Below are 20,293 nucleotides of genomic sequence, written 5' to 3'. Positions count from 1 at the left end.
AGACTGGGGTGAAGGTTCACCTTCCAACAGGACAACAACCCTAAACACACAGCCAAGACAATGCAGGAGTGGCTTCGGGACAAGTCTCTGAATGTCCTTGAGTGGCCCAGCCAGAGCCCAGACTTGAACCCGATCGAACATCTCTGGAGAGACCTAAAAATTGCTGTGCAGTGACGCTCTCCAGCCAACCTGACCAACCTTGCGAGGATTTGCAGAGCAGAATGGGGGAAACTCCCCAAATACAGGTCTGCCAAGTTTTTTGCGTCATATCCAAGAAGACTCAAGACTGTAATCGCTGCCAAAAGTGCTTCAGTAAAGTACTGAGTAAAGGGTCTGAATACTTATGTAAATTTGATATATCAACATGAATCAACCTCATCATGTTGGTTTTCCCTCAACACCATAGGATAGGATTTTGAACAGGATAGGTATTATACTGTAAGGCATCTGTAAGGGTTTAAGGCCTGTATTTCAGATCTCCACTACTCCTACAGACAACTACATGCTAAATAGCAACACACAGACTCTCCCCTGGCCCCGTCCTGTAGCCTTCCCACTTGTTTGTTACAACAGGACAATGGTTATAGACAAAGGGTCGTTTTTCATTCTCCTGCTTCTGAACGAAACACTCCCCTTGACACATATATACACACACACGTACACACACATGTACACACACACACACACACACACACACACACACACACACACACACACACACACACACACACACACACACACACACACACACACACACACACAGACATTGAATTAAACCCCATTTTCGTTCAGAATTAACATCCAAAGCTATCCTTCAAGAAGTTGGGCCACTTGACTCACTCCACACAGGCCCACAGTCGTCATAATTGCAAATTGATTTTGTTGTCAAAACTGTAATTATGGGGGCTTTTACCTTGGCAGCGTCAAAAGCAGGAAAAACGGATGAGGAAGACAGGAGAGGGAGGAAAAAACAAGAGAGAAGAGGAGAGGAGAAAAGAGGACAGGGGATGAGGGGAGGAATGCAGAGCTGCTTCGCAGGTGAAGAGGAGAGGAGGACGAGGAGAATCCAGGCAGTCAACATTCCCCAGTCCCTGTGTTATGTAACTTTCTTCCTCACACAGGGAGGGAAGTAGCACATGGCTAGCTCAGACTGGCTCCATTATTGATGTACTGTATTGTGAAGGTCATGTGAAGGATCACAGTAGTGGTGGGGTCACAGAGTAGTTTGAATGTGGACTGCTGAGGCGAGGGAGGTGAGCTTCTGAGGTATAGGATGTAAGGTTTTGTATTTTGGAGGTATGGGGGGGGGGACTTACAGTATATACTGTCTGTCATTAAAACCCCTGTCCCGAGTCTGTCACACACCTGTATGTAACATGCATAGTAAGCAAGCGCTCAATGATTAGCAATAGGAATGGTGTTTGGCCTGCAGAATTTTCCCTTCACACAGTCAGTCCAGTGTGACGTTGAAGGACGAGCCATAACCAGATAAGCAGAACATACATTCTAATAGCTTGGGCGGAGGGGGAGAAAGCTGAGGGAACGAGTAAAGAGGGCAGAAAGCACCTTCTGTCCATCTGTGGCCAGTCAGCAGCACTATGGTCTGCTCTGCTATGTAATACACTCAGTGAGCTGCTTGACTGGCTTGGAAGGGAGGGAGGGAGGCCGAGTTGGGTGCGGTGAATACATATGTGTTATGGCAGGCTAAGCTCACCTCGTGCCATGCTCTCTGACCCTGGGTACTCTGGGGGTCTGGGAGGGAGATGGTTGAGGGAGAGAGAGGGAGGAGTTGCCATCAGTAATGGCCTGAGCTCCTGGCTGCTCCTGGCTGCTCCTGGCTGCTCCTGGCTGGCCTGTTTGGTAGTGAGGCTGGGAGACTGATTTAGTGTGACGTCCCTCTCACTCTCTTTTCCTCCGTATTGATCTCTTGACATGCCGCCTCATGATAGCGCAAGCAGAACAGAAACGAGAAAAGATGAGAGACAGAGAGAGAGAGAGATGCAGGGAGGGATGGGGAGAGAGAGAGAAAGAAGGAGAGTGATGAGAGAGGGGGCGAGAGAGAGGGGGGGGCAGAAGAGAGAGAGAGTGAGGGGGTGGGTGTGTGGGGTGAGGTGGACACTGTTTAGTGATAAACCAGACTAGATTCCCAATACAGCTCTATCGCTGGTCTGGTTCTGTAGGTTTTTAGGACTAGTCCAACATCCCTTGTAAAGGGCATTCTTATGTTCAATGCCAGACCAAAAAATGAATAATGTTATAGTGTGCGTTTCTACATTGTAATAACACTACATTGACTATTATTTTTATATTTTTAAGTATTGAAAAATATAAATGTCCTAAATAATAATTGATTCTGTAGCTCTTTAACCTGCTACACCTTGGATGATTTTGGAACATCTGTTTCCACAGACACAAATCACACAGCTAATCTGCTCCCTTTACCTCACAGCATGGATACTGTTTAAACATACACAATGTTTCACCTCTCTCTCTCTCTCTTTGTCTCTCTCTCTCTCTCTCTTTCTGCTCTCTCCCCCCGAATTGTAGTAAAAACAGCATCAATAATTAATGATCCAATTAATAGTTTACACTGGTTTCTATTGAGTTGTCAAAGTGATGGAGAGCCTGCTGGCAATGAACTCTTTCTCCGCTGTCTCCTCCCCTCGTTGTGCTGCTGCCGGAACCCTGAATCAGCACTTTGGTGGTGGGTCCCCGCGCCTGCTGCGCCGAGCCCAAATGAAACCAACTGGGGGGTGTGTGGAGGGAGGGAGGAGACTGCTGATGCTCACAATTTACGGCTGTGATGAGTTTCCTGTTGGCTGAATCACCCTCAGCTGGGGTTTTACCGGTCCTCACCAGGGATCAGGGCCCAATTGTGATTGGCACTGTTAATAAAACAGGAGGAAGAGGGAAGCAACAGAGGGAGGCCCCATTCTCTAGCCTAGCTCAGCCCCCATCTGAGGGGCGTGGCGGTGGATGGTGTGTGAGTGTGTGTGTGTGTGTGTGGTAGGCTTCAGATGAGCTGGAGAGGTGTGATTTCAACATGTCTATGAGATTTAAACAAGTCTATGAGATTTAAACATGTCTATATGATTTAAACATGTCTATGAGATTTAAACATGTCTATATCATTTAAACATGTCTATGAGATTTAAACATGTCTATATGATTTAAACATGTCTATATGATTTAAACATGTCAATATGATTTAAACATGTCTATTTGATTTCAACATGTCTATATGATTTAAACATGTCTATGAGATTTAAACATGTCTATATGATTTAAACATGTCTATATGATTTCAACATGTCTATATGATTTCAACATGTCTATATGATTTCAACATGTCTATATGATTGCAACATGTCTATATGATTTAAACATGTCTATGTAATTTCAACATGTCTATATGATTTCAACATGTCTATGTAATTTCAACATGTCTATATGATTTCAACATGTCTATATGATTTCAACATGTCTATATGATTTAAACATGTCTATATGATTTCAACATGTCTATATGATTTCAACATGTCTATATGATTTAAACATGTCTATGTAATTTAAACAAGTCTATGAGATTTAAACAAGTCTATGAGATTTAAACAAGTCTATGAGATTTAAACATGTCTATATGATTTAAACATGTCTATATGATTTAAACATGTCTATATCATTTAAACATGTCTATGAGATTTAAACATGTCTATATGATTTAAACATGTCTATATGATTTAAACATGTCTATATGATTTAAACATGTCTATGAGATTTAAACATGTCTATATGATTTAAACATGTCTATGAGATTTAAACATGTCTATGAGATTTAAACATGTCTATGAGATTTAAACATGTCTATATGATTTAAACATGTCTATATGATTTCAACATGTCTATATGATTTCAACATGTCTATATGATTTAAACATGTCTATGTCATTTCAACATGTCTATATGATTTCAACATGTCTATATGATTTCAACATGTCTATATGATTTAAACATGTCTATATGATTTCAACATGTCTATATGATTTCAACATTTCTATATGATTTAAACATGTCTATGTAATTTAAACAAGTCTATGAGATTTAAACAAGTCTATGCGATTTAAAGAAGTCTATGAGATTTAAACATGTCTATATGATTTAAACATGTCTATGAGATTTAAACATGTCTATGAGATTTCAACATGTCTACATGATTTAAACATGTCTATATGATTTCAACATGTCTATATGATTTAAACATGTCTATATGATTTCAACATGTCTATATGATTTAAACATGTCTATGAGATTTAAACATGTCTATATGATTTAAACATGTCTATGAGATTTAAACATGTCTATATGATTTAAACAGGTCTATGAGATTTAAACAGGTCTATGAGATTTAAACATGTCTATATGATTTAAACATGTCTATGAGATTTAAACATGTCTATGTAATTTCAACATGTCTATATGATTTAAACATGTCTATGAGATTTCAACATGTCTATGCGATTTAAACATGTCTATATGATTTAAACATGTCTATATGATTTAAACATGTCTATGAGATTTAAACATGTCTATGAGATTTAAACATGTCTATGAGATTTAAACATGTCTATATGATTTAAACATGTCTATGAGATTTAAACATGTCTATATGATTTAAACATGTCTATGAGATTTAAACATGTCTATATGATTTAAACATGTCTATGAGATTTAAACATGTCTCTGGGATTTAAACATTTGTGATTGTTAGAATTGCAAGCCGTAAGCTGTTTGGGGCTATCATGGACACAATTGCAAAGTCATTTGGTTGCAGCAGCTGAGACAAGGAGAGGCAGAGAGAGGAGAGGCAGCGATGCTAAAATGTGTTTATGGCGACTGGCAGCAGCAGCAGCTCAGTGTGTGTGTGTGTGTGTGTGTGTGTGTGTGTGTGTGTGTGTGTGTGTGTGTGTGTGTGTGTGTGTGTGTGTGTGTGTGGCAGGGAGGGTAATCAGTGTTGAGTGTTGTCAGTTGTTGGTTCCAGCGGGTCACAGAGGGCACAGCCCATCTGGGGACTTCCATAATGTTTTATCACTGGGCATAACTGTATACAGTAAGTGATTTTAGCACCCACAGGGACGGGTGGAGGGATGAAGGGGTGGTGATAGGACCAGGGGAGGGGTGAAGGGATGAAGGGCTTGTGATAGGACCAGGGGAGGGGTGAAGGGATGAAGGGCTTGTGATAGGACCAGGGGAGGGGTGAAGGGATGAAGGGCTTGTGATAGGACCAGGGGAGAGGTGAAGGGATGAAGGGGTGGTGACAGCACCAGGGGAGGGGTGGAGGGATGGAGGGCTTGTGATAGGACCAGGGGAGGGGTAAAGGGATGGAGGGGTGGTGATAGGGGAGGGGTGAAGGGATGGAGGGCTTGTGATAGGACCAGGGGAGGGGTGAAGGGATGGAGGGGTGGTGACAGCACCAGGGGAGGGGTGGAGGGATGGAGGGCTTGTGATAGGACCAGGGGAGGGGTGGAGGGATGGAGGGCTTGTGATAGGACCAGGGGAGGGGTGGAGGGATGGAGGGGTGGTGACAGCACCAGGGGAGGGGTGGAGGGATGGAGGGGTGGTGATAGGACCAGGGGAGGGGTGGAGGGATGGAGGGGTGGTGATAGGACCAGGGGAGGGGTGGAGGGATGGAGGGGTGGTGATAGGACCAGGGGAGGGGTGGAGGGATGGAGGGGTGGTGATAGGACCAGGGGAGGGGTGAAGGGATGGAGGGGTGGTGATAGGACCAGGGGAGGGGTGGAGGGATGGAGGGGTGGTGATAGGACCAGGGGAGGGGTGGAGGGATGGAGGGGTGGTGATAGGACCAGGGGAGGGGTGGAGGGATGGAGGGGTGGTGATAGGACCAGGGGAGGGGTGGAGGGATGGAGGGGTGGTGATAGGACCAGGGGAGGGGTGGAGGGATGGAGGGGTGGTGATAGGACCAGGGGAGGGGTGGAGGCATGGAGGGCTTGTGATAGGACCAGGGGAGGGGTGGAGGGATGGAGGGGTGGTGATAGGACCAGGGGAGGGGTGGAGGGATGGAGGGGTGGTGATAGGACCAGGGGAGGGGTGGAGGGATGGAGGGGTGGTGATAGGACCAGGGGAGGGGTGAAGGGATGGAGGGGTGGTGATAGGACCAGGGGAGGGGTGGAGGGATGGAGGGCTTGTGATAGGACCAGGGGAGGGGTGGAGGGATGGAGGGGTGGTGATAGGACCAGGGGAGGGGTGGAGGGATGGAGGGGTGGTGATAGGACCAGGGGAGGGGTGAAGGGATGGTGATAAGAGGAGGATGGCTGGTTGTTTTGGAGAGGACCTGACCTTGCTCTACCATACAGTGTCTCGGCCAGCCTTGAAAAATATACATGAATAATAATGTAGAAATGATTTACTGTTTTCTCAGCTTCCAACGACGTGATCCTCAACACTCTGGATAGCAACCCTAGAGTAAAGCTACAGACCAGGGCATTACACGTTACATTTAGAGAGAAATATTGAGAGAACATCTGATCTCCCCCTTCCCTTCCCTTCCCATCCTACCCAAAACCCCCATATGCAGTATAAAGCTATTTTTATATGCTTCCAACTGAATTCCCTGACTTCTCCCAGATTGAGTTATGTATTCACCAGGCTAACTGCTTTATGGAGACCTGTCCTTCATAGCTCCATTAGATTATTCTCTTTTCACAGGAAGTGATGCGAAGGAAATGATGCGTGCAACTTTGGGTTGCATAAATGCACTGGTTCTATTTAACCTTACCTGTGCCTGCAGACGTATGGGCACACTGTGTAGTGTGTACTACAGTCGGTTGAACTCGCACACGCTTACTGTTAAAACAATCTAGGTGTTTCAGCTAATTATTATTAAGTAACTGGTTCCACAGCCAATTTTGGTTTACTCAACTTTTCGGTCCAAGTATTACCTGAACAAAAAAAAGAGTTTGCCCAAACTCTTAAATTGTAGAAAACGTAGGCAAAAATTCTGTGAACTTAAAATGATGTGTTTGCTCAAAATGTCTCATATGTTCATTCAACTAGAAATTATAATTTGAGAATTTTACCCCAAAAAAAGGCGGTGTAACTAACTCAGCGTTTTCAATGTACATATTCGACACAAGTTTTCATTGTGCATGTTCATTTACGCAGTAATTAATATTCAACATGTCCTCACCTGGGATTTGAACTCACAACCTTGTGGTTCACAGCATTCCAATCTTCCTGCCACGCCACCATGGCTGTGTCTGATTGATTTCACCTGCATTGCTACACTTTGCAATTCAAAGTAAATCTCAGCTCTGTTAAAAGTACATTCAAGAATGACATTTATTTTATCATAGTGCGTAAGGAGTACCATTAAAACAGAGTAATATGTCCCACCAACATTAGACAACTACACTGAAAAACCTACAATTGCTGAAATAAGTCAATGATGAGAGAACAGTCAGATGAACTGATAATTGACACGGTAATGGTGGTGTAGCAGGAAGGTCGGAATGCCATGAACCAAGAGGTTGTGAGTTCAAATCCCAGGTGAGGACATGTTGAACATTAATCACTGTGTAAATGAACATGCACAATGTAATCATGTTGTGTCACTGGTATCAGATATATGAGTTAAAAACATTGTGTGTTTAAAGCGCTGTTTAGTTCAGGTAACACTTTGACCGAAAAGTTGAGTAAACAAAAAAGCCTGTTTTTTATTTATTTTGTCAGTGCATACTGAACATACGCTAAGCTATATATCGACAAATCGGCAATGGAGACAGATCCAGTGTCCTGAATGGTCCATAGTGACAAAATGGGCGACCAAGTGGCTGGCCATACCTCATACTTCATCGCTGTATGCTTTTAATATGAATCATTTCATGTTTCCGAATTTCTGTCTTATTGGGTTGTAAAATGAGTGGCCAATGGAAGCTAATATCACTACTAAATAGGAGTGTTTATCAGGAATGTTTAATGTGTTGATATCTTCCGTTGGCTGAGAGAGACAGACAGAGAGCGAGACAGACACTAATATCTCATGTTCACTTCAAAGAAAGAACGCTACAAAATGACTCATCCTCTCGACGGGCCTCCTCAGCCCTCCGTACCTCTCCTTCTGTCAGAGAAGACTCCCATCCCGCCTTCAACATTCACTACTTCTCACTCTTTTAGTTAGCTGGCTTTACAAGCTTCTTCATCAAACTGTAGTGTTTGTTGCAGTCTCTCTCTGCACACCCACCATCATCAACCAGATGAAACGCTGCTGAAGTCTATAACAACATGATGTCGTTCTAGAAAGCAGGTCCAGAAGTCATGTTGGATCTAAAGATGATGATCTCTCTATCTGGAGAGCGATGGGTGGAGGATGGATGGATGGATGGGAGAGAGAGAGAGAGAGAGAAGTGGAGGACCGAGGAAAGGAAGAGAAGAGGAGAGAGAGAGAGAGAGCGAGAGAGAGAGAGAGAGAGAGAGAGAGAGACACATTTACAGGGACTAGTTCTTGGTTTGTCTGAGGGAGCCAGTCTCCATCGATCCCCCTGACCCACATCAGACAGGTTACAGACAGACAGACTGACTGAGCCTTATTGGAGAAAGTGCACACACAGAGCACAGACACAGAGAAAAAGATGAACTCTCTCCCTGACTTCTGAAGTCCCTGCCTGGCCTGCTGGGCTGAGGGAATATGACTGCTACTCACTCACTTTACTATCTGAGCAACACAAACATATGGGAAAAACTGAACATGTAATGGCATAATAGCCATTTGCCCATTCTCCATCTCTCAGGGCTGTATCCATCCATCCCATCCACTGATGCCTCCAGTACAGATCTGGGCAAGGCAGTCATCGGGATAGCATCTTAAAAAGCTTTTCCTGGTGCACTTTAGATTGAGGTTAGTTAAGGTTGCTGGGGCATTGCCATCTTTGTCCCAGTTAAACATATTACATCCCAGGAAGCACCTCTCTCTCTCTCTCTCTCTCTCTCTCTCTCTCTCTCTCTCTCTCTCTCTCTCTCTCTCTCTCTCTCTCTCTCTCTCTGATCCAGACCCAGGCTCTTAAGATAGCAGGACACATGGACGCTATCTTCATTTGAACAATGTGAATTCCTGCAGAGACTGCAGAGAGTTACAACGATATCTTTGGCTAGTTTGCTTCAACAGAATGTCTTGGAAAAGAGTGGCAACATGTGTGAATGATTTATGAACAAGAGTGTGGGGCCTGGTTTGGTCTTGCAACCAATGAGAATTGTTCCAAGACTAAACACAACCTAAATGGTCTGTGCTTGTGTTGTCTGAATGTGTGTGTTAGTAGTCATGGTCATGTACTCTGTGCTGGTTACCATCGCAGTATTGACTTCAGAGAGGCCCATCTACTGTATGTGGACTGTATGTTTCTACTCTCTTCACAGGAGCTATTGTTGTTCACCTGTGAGTGTGTGTGTCTGCGTGTGTGTGTCAGCACTGTACGTTGGGGTTCTGTGGTCCTCACCTTTCCCTCTCGCTGTCTTCTCTTGTGTGTGTGTGTGTGTGGCTCCCACAGGAGATTTGGATGGCCACTGGTTGGACCATGCGTCATGGCATAGCAGCGAGGCCTCCCCAATGTCTTTGGTGAGACATGCGGAGCCCTGCCCCTAACCCCCCTCCTCCTCCCCCTCTCAGAGTCCTTTGTCATTTCATGTTTGCTTTGTTTTATTTACACCTCCGCATGGGTTTTCTTCTTTCTTTCTGTTTTTTATCCCACACCTGTAGGGGACAGTCAAAGGGGGAAAAGAAAAACTATTGAGCGGGCATTTTTGTCCGACTCAACACACAACACCTTATCTGAGAGGCAAAAGAAAATGGTGCGCTTTGGGGGCCACTCATTGGAAGAGGACGCAGAATGGTGCGAACCCCAGGTTAAAGACTCTGGCGTTGACACGTGCAGTAGCACTACCCTAAACGAGGACAATCAGCATAGCCATAGTGAGAAGGTACTGGAGACTAGTAGCCACAATATCTGCACTTTCTTCTTTTTCTTTCTTTTTCTTTACCTACCTCCTCCGCTCTTTATCTGTCACTAATTGTTAAATAGTAGACATGTTTATTCTTTTTTAAATTTGAATTGATTGATTTTCCTTTGAACTTTGTCTTTATTATTATTCTGGGGAATTGATAAGATTGATTTCATTTCGACAGCAGCTTGCTGGGTGTTGCTGAAATAGGAGATGGGGAACCCCTCTTTATTGCTCTGCTGTTTGCTCTCTGGCAGCATAAAGATCCATCCAGGAGCATTAAAACCTAACCCTCTTTTTGTCATGGCACACAGCAATGTCCACTCCTCTAGTTGCATGTTGCTAGTTGCTCTCAGTCTGTTTTGTTATTGTTACTGTAGCGGCCATCTTAGTAACGTTACAGTAGGGTAACGACACCTACCTCTCACAGACACAGGCCTCTAGTCCAGTCCCTCACTGGAATGACCCCTCCTCTCCCAACATACACTACCTAGTCAAGTCATTATCCCCCCTAGATCTCCACTCAGTCCAATACCAAAACTTAACCAACCACTTAGAACTGAGAACAGGGACGATTGGATTTCTTTTGCACAGACAAAGTTACGTTTTTCTTTTTTTCCCTTCCGCTGTCATGTTTGTTGTGATTTCATCTTTTTTTTTGTCTCTCTTCATCTTGGCCTTAATCATCACGCTGTGCTGTTCTTTTGGGAGTTTTCGTCCATAAATCCTACTTCGACACCTCTTTTTGTTGTTATTGCGTAATACATTTTTTCTTCATCTGCTTCTAACTGCTCCATTGTGGAGGTGTAGTGCTGTGTGTAGCAGGGCAGAGAGTGGTGGAGTGCAGTCTTAACCTCCCTCTGCCTTCAGCTAAGGCCTCCCTTACAGACCATCAGACAAAATCTGCACTCATCCAAACTCAACTGGATTTGATGCTAGTGTGGCCGAGTTTAATTGAGATGTTCTAGATACAGTGCAGATTTTCTCAGATGGTTTGTGTGGAGCTTCTGCTCTGCAGTGACTAGGAGGGCGTGATGGTTTGCCTATTTTACCCTGCATGGGGTGCTGAATGCTCTCTACCTATTCCCTGTTTGCAGGATCACACACGCCCTGGCATTGGATGTGCAAAATGTTTCATTTTCATTTAATAACACTTTTGTGTGATACATTTACCATAACATAACATACATAGAAAAAAAAATTGTACCTAAAATCAGATTGAAGTACTTCCATGAAATATGTTTATGGACATAGTTAATCACTGCTTAAAAGGTGGGCTGTGGTATTGTAAAAATTGTTTTATTTTGCCATTGTTTAAACATTTTGCCTTCAACTACAGTACGTATAACTGTGATGCAGTAGATACAATAATTTTTTCGATTTTGATTAAATATGTCTTTTATTATCTAATTGTGATAGTCCGGCTAATCCCAAAAGAAAAGACAGATTATATAATCTGAAATAGAAAGGATAGAGACAGAGCTATAATCACCAGATTAGATAACTAGCCAGAGCTTGTGTGATCGCTCATTATGTCAAATGAAGTGATACCCCCCACCTCACCCCACCTTTCACATGATACCCACTTTTCTGTAGGAGTCTTTTTAAAGTGATTGAAGTGAATCTGGTGTGGATGAGTTGTAAAACACAAGGTGTGTTGTTGCTGTGTGTGTTCCTATAGCATCCAGTGACATGGCAGCCCTCCAAAGATGGGGAGCGCCTAATAGGGCGGATTCTGCTCAACAAGCGGATGAAGGATGGAAGTGTACCTCGAGACTCAGGAGCACTGCTGGGACTGAAGGTGAGTCTGCCCCGTCTGTCTGACCTCTCTGTCTGGACTTCTGTCTATCTACTGGGACCAGTCTGACCTAATGGTCAGAGGTCGTTTGTTATTACAGCTGTCCATCATTATTCAAAGGTTGCTTCCCAAATGGTATCCTATTCCGTATGTAGAGAGAATATGTTGCCGTTTGGGCCTAGCTAAAGAGTATACGCAGCGGATATAATTTGGTAAATTATTTTTTTTGTTTTTTATTATACCTTTATTTAATTTAACCAGGTAGGCTAGTTGAGAACAAGTTCTCATTTACAACTGCGACCTGGCCAAGATAAAGCAAAGACGTTCGACACGTACAACAACACATGGAATAAACAAAACATACAGTCAATAATACAGTTGAAGAAAATCTATATACAGTGTGTGCAAATGAGGTAAGATAAGGGAGGTAAGGCAATAAATAGACCATGGTGGTGAAGTAATTACAATATACCAATTAAACATTGGAGTGACAGATGTGCAGAAGATGAATGTGCAAGTAGAGATACTGGGGTGCAAAGGAGCAAGATAAATCAATAAATACAGTATGGGGATGAGGTAGTTGGATGGGCTATTTGCAGATGGGCTATATACAGGTGCAGTGATCTGTGAGCTGCTCTGACAGCTGGTGCTTAAAGCTAGTGAGGGAGATATGAGTCTCCAGCTTCAGTGATTTTTGCAGCTCGTTCCAGTCATTGGCAGCAGAGAACTGGAAGGAAAGGCGGCCAAAGGAGGAATTGGCTTTGGGGGTGACTAGTGAGATACACCTGCTGGAGCGCGTGCTATGGGTGGGTGCTGCTATGGTGACCAGTGAGCTGAGATAAGGCGGGGCTTTACCTAGCAGAGACTTGTAGATGACCTGGAGCCAGTGGGTTTGGCGACGAGTATGAAGCGAGGGCCAGCCAACGAGAGCGTACAGGTCGCAGTGGTGGGTAGTATATGGGGCTTTGGTGACAAAACGGATGGCACTGTGATAGACTGCATCCAATTTGTTGAGTAGAGTGTTGGAGGCTATTTTGTAAATGACATCGCCGAAGTCGAGGATCGGTAGGATGGTCAGTTTTACGAGGGTATGTTTGGCAGCATGAGTGAAGGATGCTTTGTTGCGAAATAGGAAGCCGATTCTAGATTTAGTTTTGGATTGGAGATGCTTAATGTGAGTCTGGAAGGAGAGTTTACAGTCTAACCAGACACCTAGGTATTTATAGTTGTCCACATATTCTAAGTCAGAGCCGTCCAGTGTAGTGATGCTAGACGTGCGGGCAGTGACCGGTTGAAGAGCATGCATTTAGTTTTACTTGCATTTAAGAGCAGTTGGAGGCCACGGAAGGAGAGTTGTATGGCATTGAAGCTTGTCTGGAGGTTAGTTAACACAGTGTCCAAAGAAGGGCCAGAGGTATACAGAACGGTGTCGCTGTGTAGAGGTGGATCAGAGAATCACCAGCAGCAAGAGCGACATCATAGAGACTGCCAGATGTCCGGACAACAGGCCCTCCGATTTGACACACTGAACTCTATCAGAGAAGTAGTTGGTGAACCAGGAGAGGCAGTCATTTGAGAAACCAATGCTTTTTAGTCTGCCGATAAGAATGTGGTGATTGACAGAGTCGAAAGCCTTGGCCAGGTCGATGAAGACGGCTGCATAGTAATGTCTCTTATCGATGGCGGTTATGATATCGTTTAGGATCTTGAGCGTGGCTGAGGTGCACCCATGACCAGCTCTGAAACCAGATTGCATAGCAGAGAGGGTACGGTGGGATTCGAAATGGTCGGTAATCTATTTGTTAACTTGGCTTTCAAAGACCTTAGAAAGGCAGGGTAGGATAGATATAGGTCTGTAGCAGTTTGGGTCTGGAGTGTCTCCCACTTTGAAGAGGGGGATGATCGCGGCAGCTTTCCAATCTTTGGGAATCTCAGACGATACAAAAGAGAGGTTGAACAGGCTAGTAATAGGGGTTGCAACAATTTCGGCAGGTAATTTTAGAAAGAGAGGGTCCAGATTGTCTAGCCCGGCTGATTTGTAGGGGTCCAGATTTTGCAGCTCTTTCAGAACATCAGCTATCTAGATTTGGGTGAAGGAGAAATGTGGAAGGCTTGGGCGAGTTGCTGTGGGGGGTGCCGGGCAGTTGACCGGGGTAGGGGTAGCCAGGTGGAAAGCATGGCCAGCCGTAGAAAAATGCTTATTGAAATTCTCAAGTATGGTGGATTTATCGGTGGTGACAGTGTTTCTTAGCCTCAGTGCAGTGGGCAGCTCCGAGGAGGTGCTCTTATTCTCCATGGACTTTACAGTGTCCCAGAACTTTTTTGAGTTTGTGCTACAGGATGCAAATTTCTGTTTGAAAAAGCTAGCCTTAGCTTTCCTAACTGCATGTGTATATTGGTTCCTAACTTCCCTGAAAAGTTGCATATCACGGGGGCTATTTGATGCTAATGCAGAACGCCACAGGATGTTTTTGTGCTGGTCAAGGGCAGACAGGTCTGGAGTGAATCTAGGATTATATCTGTTCCTGGTTCTACATTTTTCGAATGGAGCATGATTATTTAAGATGGTGTGGAAAGCACTTTTAAAGAATAACCAGGCTTCCTCCACTGACGGGATGAGGTCAATATCATTCCAGGATACCTCGGCCAGGTCGATTAGAAAGGCCTGCTCGCTGAAGTGTTTTAGGGAGCGTTTGACAGTGATGAGGGGTGGTCGTTTGACCGCAGACCCATTACGGAGGCAGTGATCGCTGAGATCTTGGTTGAAAACAGCAGAGGTGTATTTGGAGGACGAGTTGGTTAAGATGATATCTATGAGGGTGCCCGTATTTACGGATTTGGGGTTGTACCTGGTAGGTTCATTGATCATTTGTGTGAGATTGAGGGCATCAAGCTTAGATTGTAGGATGGCCAGGGTGTTAAGCATGTCCCAGTTTAGGTCACCTAGCAGCACGAGCTCTGAAGATAGATGGGGGGCAATCAATTCACATATGGTGTCCAGGGCACAGCTGGGGGCAGAGGGAGGTCTATAACAAGCGGCAACGGTGAGATGATGTCCTATTGACATAATTTTCTGGTTGTGAACTGGTTTTGTGGCTGAGGAAAAAGACGTTGCTAAAAAGACATTAACAAACTGTCTTTCAGCTGTGGCTATTTTTATCTGCATATACATTTTGAAGTGATATGTGTGGGTGCCTTGCCTAATTATGAATTACATAATTGTATTATTCATGATTTAATATTCATTAGGCGGCTAATTATTTTCCTGATTAATATTAATGAGCTGTGTATTGATATCAAATACTTTATGTTCATGACTGCATTCCAAATGGCACCCTATTCCCTATATAGTGTACATCAAAAGTAGTGCACTATATGGGGAATAGGGGGCCATTTGTGATGCATCCTGTGTATCCAAACATGCTCACATTGAACCTTTTTAATGAACGACATTCATTGGCTCAGTGCAAAAAAAATCTCCAAAACTCTCTCTGTGTCCCAAACTGCAACCTATTCCCTATATAGTGCGCTACTTTTAACCAGGAAACTGGTAGTAGTGCACTATATAAGGAGTAGTGTACCATTTGGAACATTTTGTTATATAGAAAAGCCTATTTGAAATGCTCAGTCAGAGACAATAGATAGATAGATAGAGAGATCACATCTGAAACATTGTGATTGTACAGCTTATTCCCCATTATGTACAGTACTGTAACTAGGCTACTAAACATATGTCCCATATTTACAGTATATCATGATTAGACGGGTAGATTTTCTGATGAAAAGTATCTTAGGTTTTCCTTACTCTACCTAATCTGTGTGGCGTGGGCTGGTTAAAGAGCTGAGCACACACAGCTAGCCAAAGCACAGTGAGAGCTAGCACAGTGAGAGCTAGCACAGTGAGAGCTAGCACAGTGAGAGTTAGCACAGTGAGGGCCATCAGGAGAGAAAAGGAGAGTGGCAAGATGGAAAAATCATTAATGATTGAATGAGCTTCCTGAATTGGTATGTTTGTGTCTGGTCAGTGCCTCTTTGTGCTGTACGGTACGCTATGTGTTTCTCCTCGCTCAGCAGCAAGCAGTGACCAGCCAGTCTGTTTGTCTCTCTCTCTAACTATCTCTATCTCTCACTCTCTCAGTCCCTTTCTCGCTCTCTCTCGCCCGGCTGTTACATAAAGCCATTTCATTTAAGAGACTTCCGTAAGCTCCTTTGTATGTTGGCATTCAACTGCCATTAAGAGGGGATTTTATTTGTCTGATGCCTGTGGAGGGAGAGCGGTTCAGGGGCTTACAGAGTAGAGAAGAGCTGGGCTGCCTGGCCTGCTATAGGCCCCCCAGGCCTCAAGTGTTCCAGCACAATGGAGAGAGAGCACCATGCAGAGAGAGGTGGCCCCAGGGTTCCAACACAACACAACACACAGGGTCATTCAACATTATGAAAAGAGATGTACATTTTGACTAAACATGTAGCTACTTTCTCTGTTCAAGAATAGCACCCTATGGGCAGAATGATGCTATGTGGCTACATATGCAATTAGAATTAGGCCTAGATCTGCAGGTTGCATTTTACCATGTGTGAATTGAATTCGCACATGGATTTTCAAACGTGGTCAATAAATATGTTTCTATGAAACAAAGTGATCAGTGCATCCATTTTCCTTCCCTGCCAATATATACTAATACTATAGATGTTGACGTGTGTTTCTTCTTTCATAGGTGGTGGGTGGAAAGATGACAGAATCTGGTAGACTTTGTGCTTTCATCACTAAAGTGAGAAAAGGAAGTCTAGCGGACACTGTTGGACACCTCAGACCAGGTACCTACTGACCTCATTTTATACTCTACATCCCTTACCTACTACATCCCTTACCATGTTTAGAACTACACTTATTATGTGTAGAACTACATTTACCATGTTTAGAACTACACTTATTATGTGTAGAACTACATTTACCATGTTTAGAACTACACTTATTATGTGTAGAACTACATGTACCATGTTTAGAACTTCACTTACTATGTTTAGAATTACATTTACCATGTTTAGAACTACACTTATTATGTGTAGAACTACATTTACCATGTTTAGAACTTCACTTACTATGTTAAGAATTACATTTACCATGTTTAGAACTACACGTATTATGTGTAGAACTACATTTACCATGTTTAGAACTACACTTATTATGTGTAGAACTACATGTACCATGTTTAGAACTTCACTTACTATGTTTAGAATTACATTTACCATGTTTAGAACTACACTTATTATGTGTAGAACTACATTTACCATGTTTAGAACTTCACTTACTATGTTAAGAATTACATTTACCATGTTTAGAACTACACGTATTATGTGTAGAACTACATGTACCATGTTTAGAACTTCACTTACTATGTTTAGAACTACATTTACCATGTTTAGAACTTCACTTACTATGTTTAGAACTACATTTACCATATTTAGAACTACACGTATTATGTGTGGAACTACATGTACCATGTTCAGAACTTCACTTACTATGTTTAGAACTACATTTACCATGTTTAGAACGTCACTTACTATGTTTAAAACTACATTTACCATATTTAGAACTACACGTATTATTGCGTAGAACTACATGTACCATGTTTAGAACTTAACTTACTATGTTTAGAACTACATTTACCATATTTAGAACTTATCTTACTATGTTTTAGAAATACACTTATTATGTTTAGAACTACATTAACCATGTTTAGAACGACACTTACTATGCTTAGAACTACATTTACCACATGTAGAACTACACTGACTAGGTTTAGAACTACATTTACCATGTTTAGAAGTACACTTACTATGTTTAGAACTACATTTACCATGTTTAGAAGTACACTTACTGTGTTTAGAACTACACTTATAGATACAAGATTTTTTCAAGCACGCTGAAGATTGTCAATACATTTGTCATGTACACAGCACTGTAGATTTAATAAGCTACTTCAGTGATTCAAGAAACATTTTGATTACTTGGTGAACTGGTGCTGAACTGGGTCAGAACCTTGTTTTAACTTCTGACACACTTTGACCATACCATAATGGTTGCGACCGAGGCCTATTCAATTATTTCTAATATTACCGTAGCAGGAAGATTACAATGCTGTACTGTTTGTTTATGTGTGCTGTGTTTTCTACAATACCATTCATATTCTCCTTTTTTTCATCATGTGGGCCTGCTCATGTTTATAACTACACGGATCATGTTTTTAACTATATTTATAACTATGCTTCCCATGTTCATAACTGCACCGTACCAGCTGACGTCTTGGTGTGTGGATGACTGACAGTATCTCGTTTTACAGGCGACCAGGTGCTGGAGTGGAACGGGAGGTTTTTACAAGGAGCCACATTTAAAGAAGTTTACAATATCATTCTAGAATCAAAGCCAGAACCCCAGGTGGAACTGGTGGTCTCAAGGCCCATAGGGTAAGACCTCCCAACAGCAACTACACTTATTACTACTGAACCATCAAAACTACAGTGTATTCTCATTCATACATTTGTAGAAATATGTGTCTTGCAGAGGAGAGAGAGTATGTGAGAAATGGAAAATGGGGGCTGAGTGTATTTGAATGTCATTTGTTTTGCCAGCACCAGCTTGTTTATTTAACATATCTGCCTCCCAACCATCCCTCCCTTCCTCCCCCCCAATATCCCTCCCCTCCATCAGTCCTCCAGTGTGATGACAGTGTCAGAGGCTCATATGGGACTAGCAGTGCGGCACAGTGAAATGAACGGTGGCTGCCGCCTCTCTCTCTCTCTCTCTCTCTCTCTCTCTCTCTCTCTCTCTCTTTGTGTGTCTCACTACCCACTCTCCACCTCTCCTCCCCAAACAGCGGGATGCCAATCATTTTTGAAAGTAGAGATACCCAGAGAAATCAGAAACCCCTTTGCTTTGTCAGTGTCTATATTTGACCTGCTGAGGGAGGGAGCTGCTGTACAGGAGAATGAAGACTAATGCTCTTCTTAGGACCATTAAAATACAGTGCATTCAGCATTAGCACCAATTGATCCCCTCCTCCTTCCTCACCCCCCCCTCTCCTTTCAGAGATATTCCTCGGATACCAGACAGCACACATGCACAACTGGAATCAAGTAAGTCTGGCTTTTCTTTCATTTCCCAATGATAACTAATTAGCCTGCATTAGCCAATTAATCAACCTTGAAATACCAAGCTAAGGTAATATCAAGGAGAGGTGATGGTATCTCATTTCTATCTCTCTACCCTACACACTTTCTTCTTCTCCCCCCCTCTCTCCCTCTTCCTCTCTTCCTCTCCTTGAAGTATGTTACCAAAATCACAGTGTTTCAGATTTGATCATGTGACCTCCTGCCTGTCTGTCCTGTCTCAGGTTCGAGTTCCTTTGAGTCTCAGAAGATGGATCGCCCCTCTATCTCTGTCACATCTCCCATGAGCCCCGGAATGTTGCGGGACGCCCCACAGTACCTGTCAGGACAGCTCTCAGTGAGTACCCTACTACAATACCCACAATACACCCTGGCTCTGTCTGGGCCTACATTACCTGCAGGAAAGGATCATACAGTGTAGATTCACACAGAGGGTTTGAGAACAGATGTTTTCTTTCTCTCTTTCTCTGCAGTATTCAGGGAGAGTAGCTGGAGCTCTGAGAGTAGCTGGAGCTCTGAGAGTAGCTGGAGCTCTGGAGAGTAGCTGGAGCTCTGGAGAGTAGCTGGAACTCTGGAGACTGGAAATTTGAAGAGTAGCTGGAGCTCTGAAGAGTAGCTGGAGCTCTGGAGAGTAGCTGGAGCTCTGAGAGTAGCTGGAACTCTGGAGAGTAGCTGGAGCTCTGGAGAGTAGCTGGAGCTCTGGAGAGTAGCTGGATCTCTGAGAGTAGCTAGCTCTGGAGAGTAGCTGGAGCTCTGGAGAGTAGCTGCTCTGAGAGTAGCTGGAGCTCTGGAGAGTAGCTGGAGCTCTGAGAGTAGCTGGAGCTCTGGAGAGTAGCTGGAGCTCTGGAGAGTAGCTGCTCTGAGAGTAGCTGGAGCTCTGGAGAGTAGCTGGAGCTCTGAGAGTAGCTGGAGATCTGAGAGTAGCTGGAGCTCTGAGAGTAGCTGGAGCTCTGAGAGTTGTTCAGTTGGACCCATCCCAACCCAGCTTAGGACCATATATCCTGTTATCCTGAACCATGTTGCTTATTATCTGATGCCTAATTTACTCTTGGGGGATGTGAGTAAAAGGCTTGTCAGTTGTGATAAACCTGGGAGGAATAAACTCTAAAACTTAGGAGGCCAGATGGAAATAGACTAATGCTAACCTCTAACACTTATTTTGTTGTCTCAACACTCAGGATATTTTGTTTCTTGGAGAAAAAATAAAGAGAGTTATGAAATAGTCACAGCTTTTCAATCCCTTTCCTTATGAAAACACATCAATATTATATGTGATTATAAATCAAAATATATCAATGAAATATATCAAGTTATCAAAAA

General features: G+C 43.3%; 1 protein-coding gene across 36 annotated transcripts in view; it reads left to right on the top strand.

The window, feature by feature from the left end:
• Positions 1–20,293, top strand: part of rims2a (regulating synaptic membrane exocytosis 2a) — a 226,296-nt gene that overhangs the window by 118,793 nt on the left and 87,210 nt on the right. For 26 of the 36 annotated variants that reach the window (XR_003872233.1, XM_029736320.1, XM_029736299.1 and 23 more), the window contains 6 exons: positions 9,767–9,987; positions 11,690–11,809; positions 16,522–16,621; positions 18,148–18,271; positions 18,894–18,940; positions 19,198–19,310. Coding sequence is in view for 35 of the 36 variants with exons in the window: in XM_029736320.1 (XP_029592180.1) it covers positions 9,767–9,987; positions 11,690–11,809; positions 16,522–16,621; positions 18,148–18,271; positions 18,894–18,940; positions 19,198–19,310 (725 nt within the window). In the remaining variant the exon portion in view is untranslated. Of the gene's footprint in view, positions 1–9,557; positions 9,626–9,766; positions 9,988–11,689; positions 11,810–16,521; positions 16,622–18,147; positions 18,272–18,893; positions 18,941–19,197; positions 19,311–20,293 lie in introns of all 36 variants that reach the window. The other 10 variants (XM_029736308.1, XM_029736335.1, XM_029736307.1 and 7 more) reach the window with 1 other exon arrangement.

The sequence above is a fragment of the Salmo trutta genome, chromosome 37 (genome assembly GCF_901001165.1).
Source record: "Salmo trutta chromosome 37, fSalTru1.1, whole genome shotgun sequence".
NCBI lineage: Eukaryota > Metazoa > Chordata > Actinopteri > Salmoniformes > Salmonidae > Salmo > Salmo trutta.
This window is presented reverse-complemented; position numbering and strand designations above follow the sequence as displayed.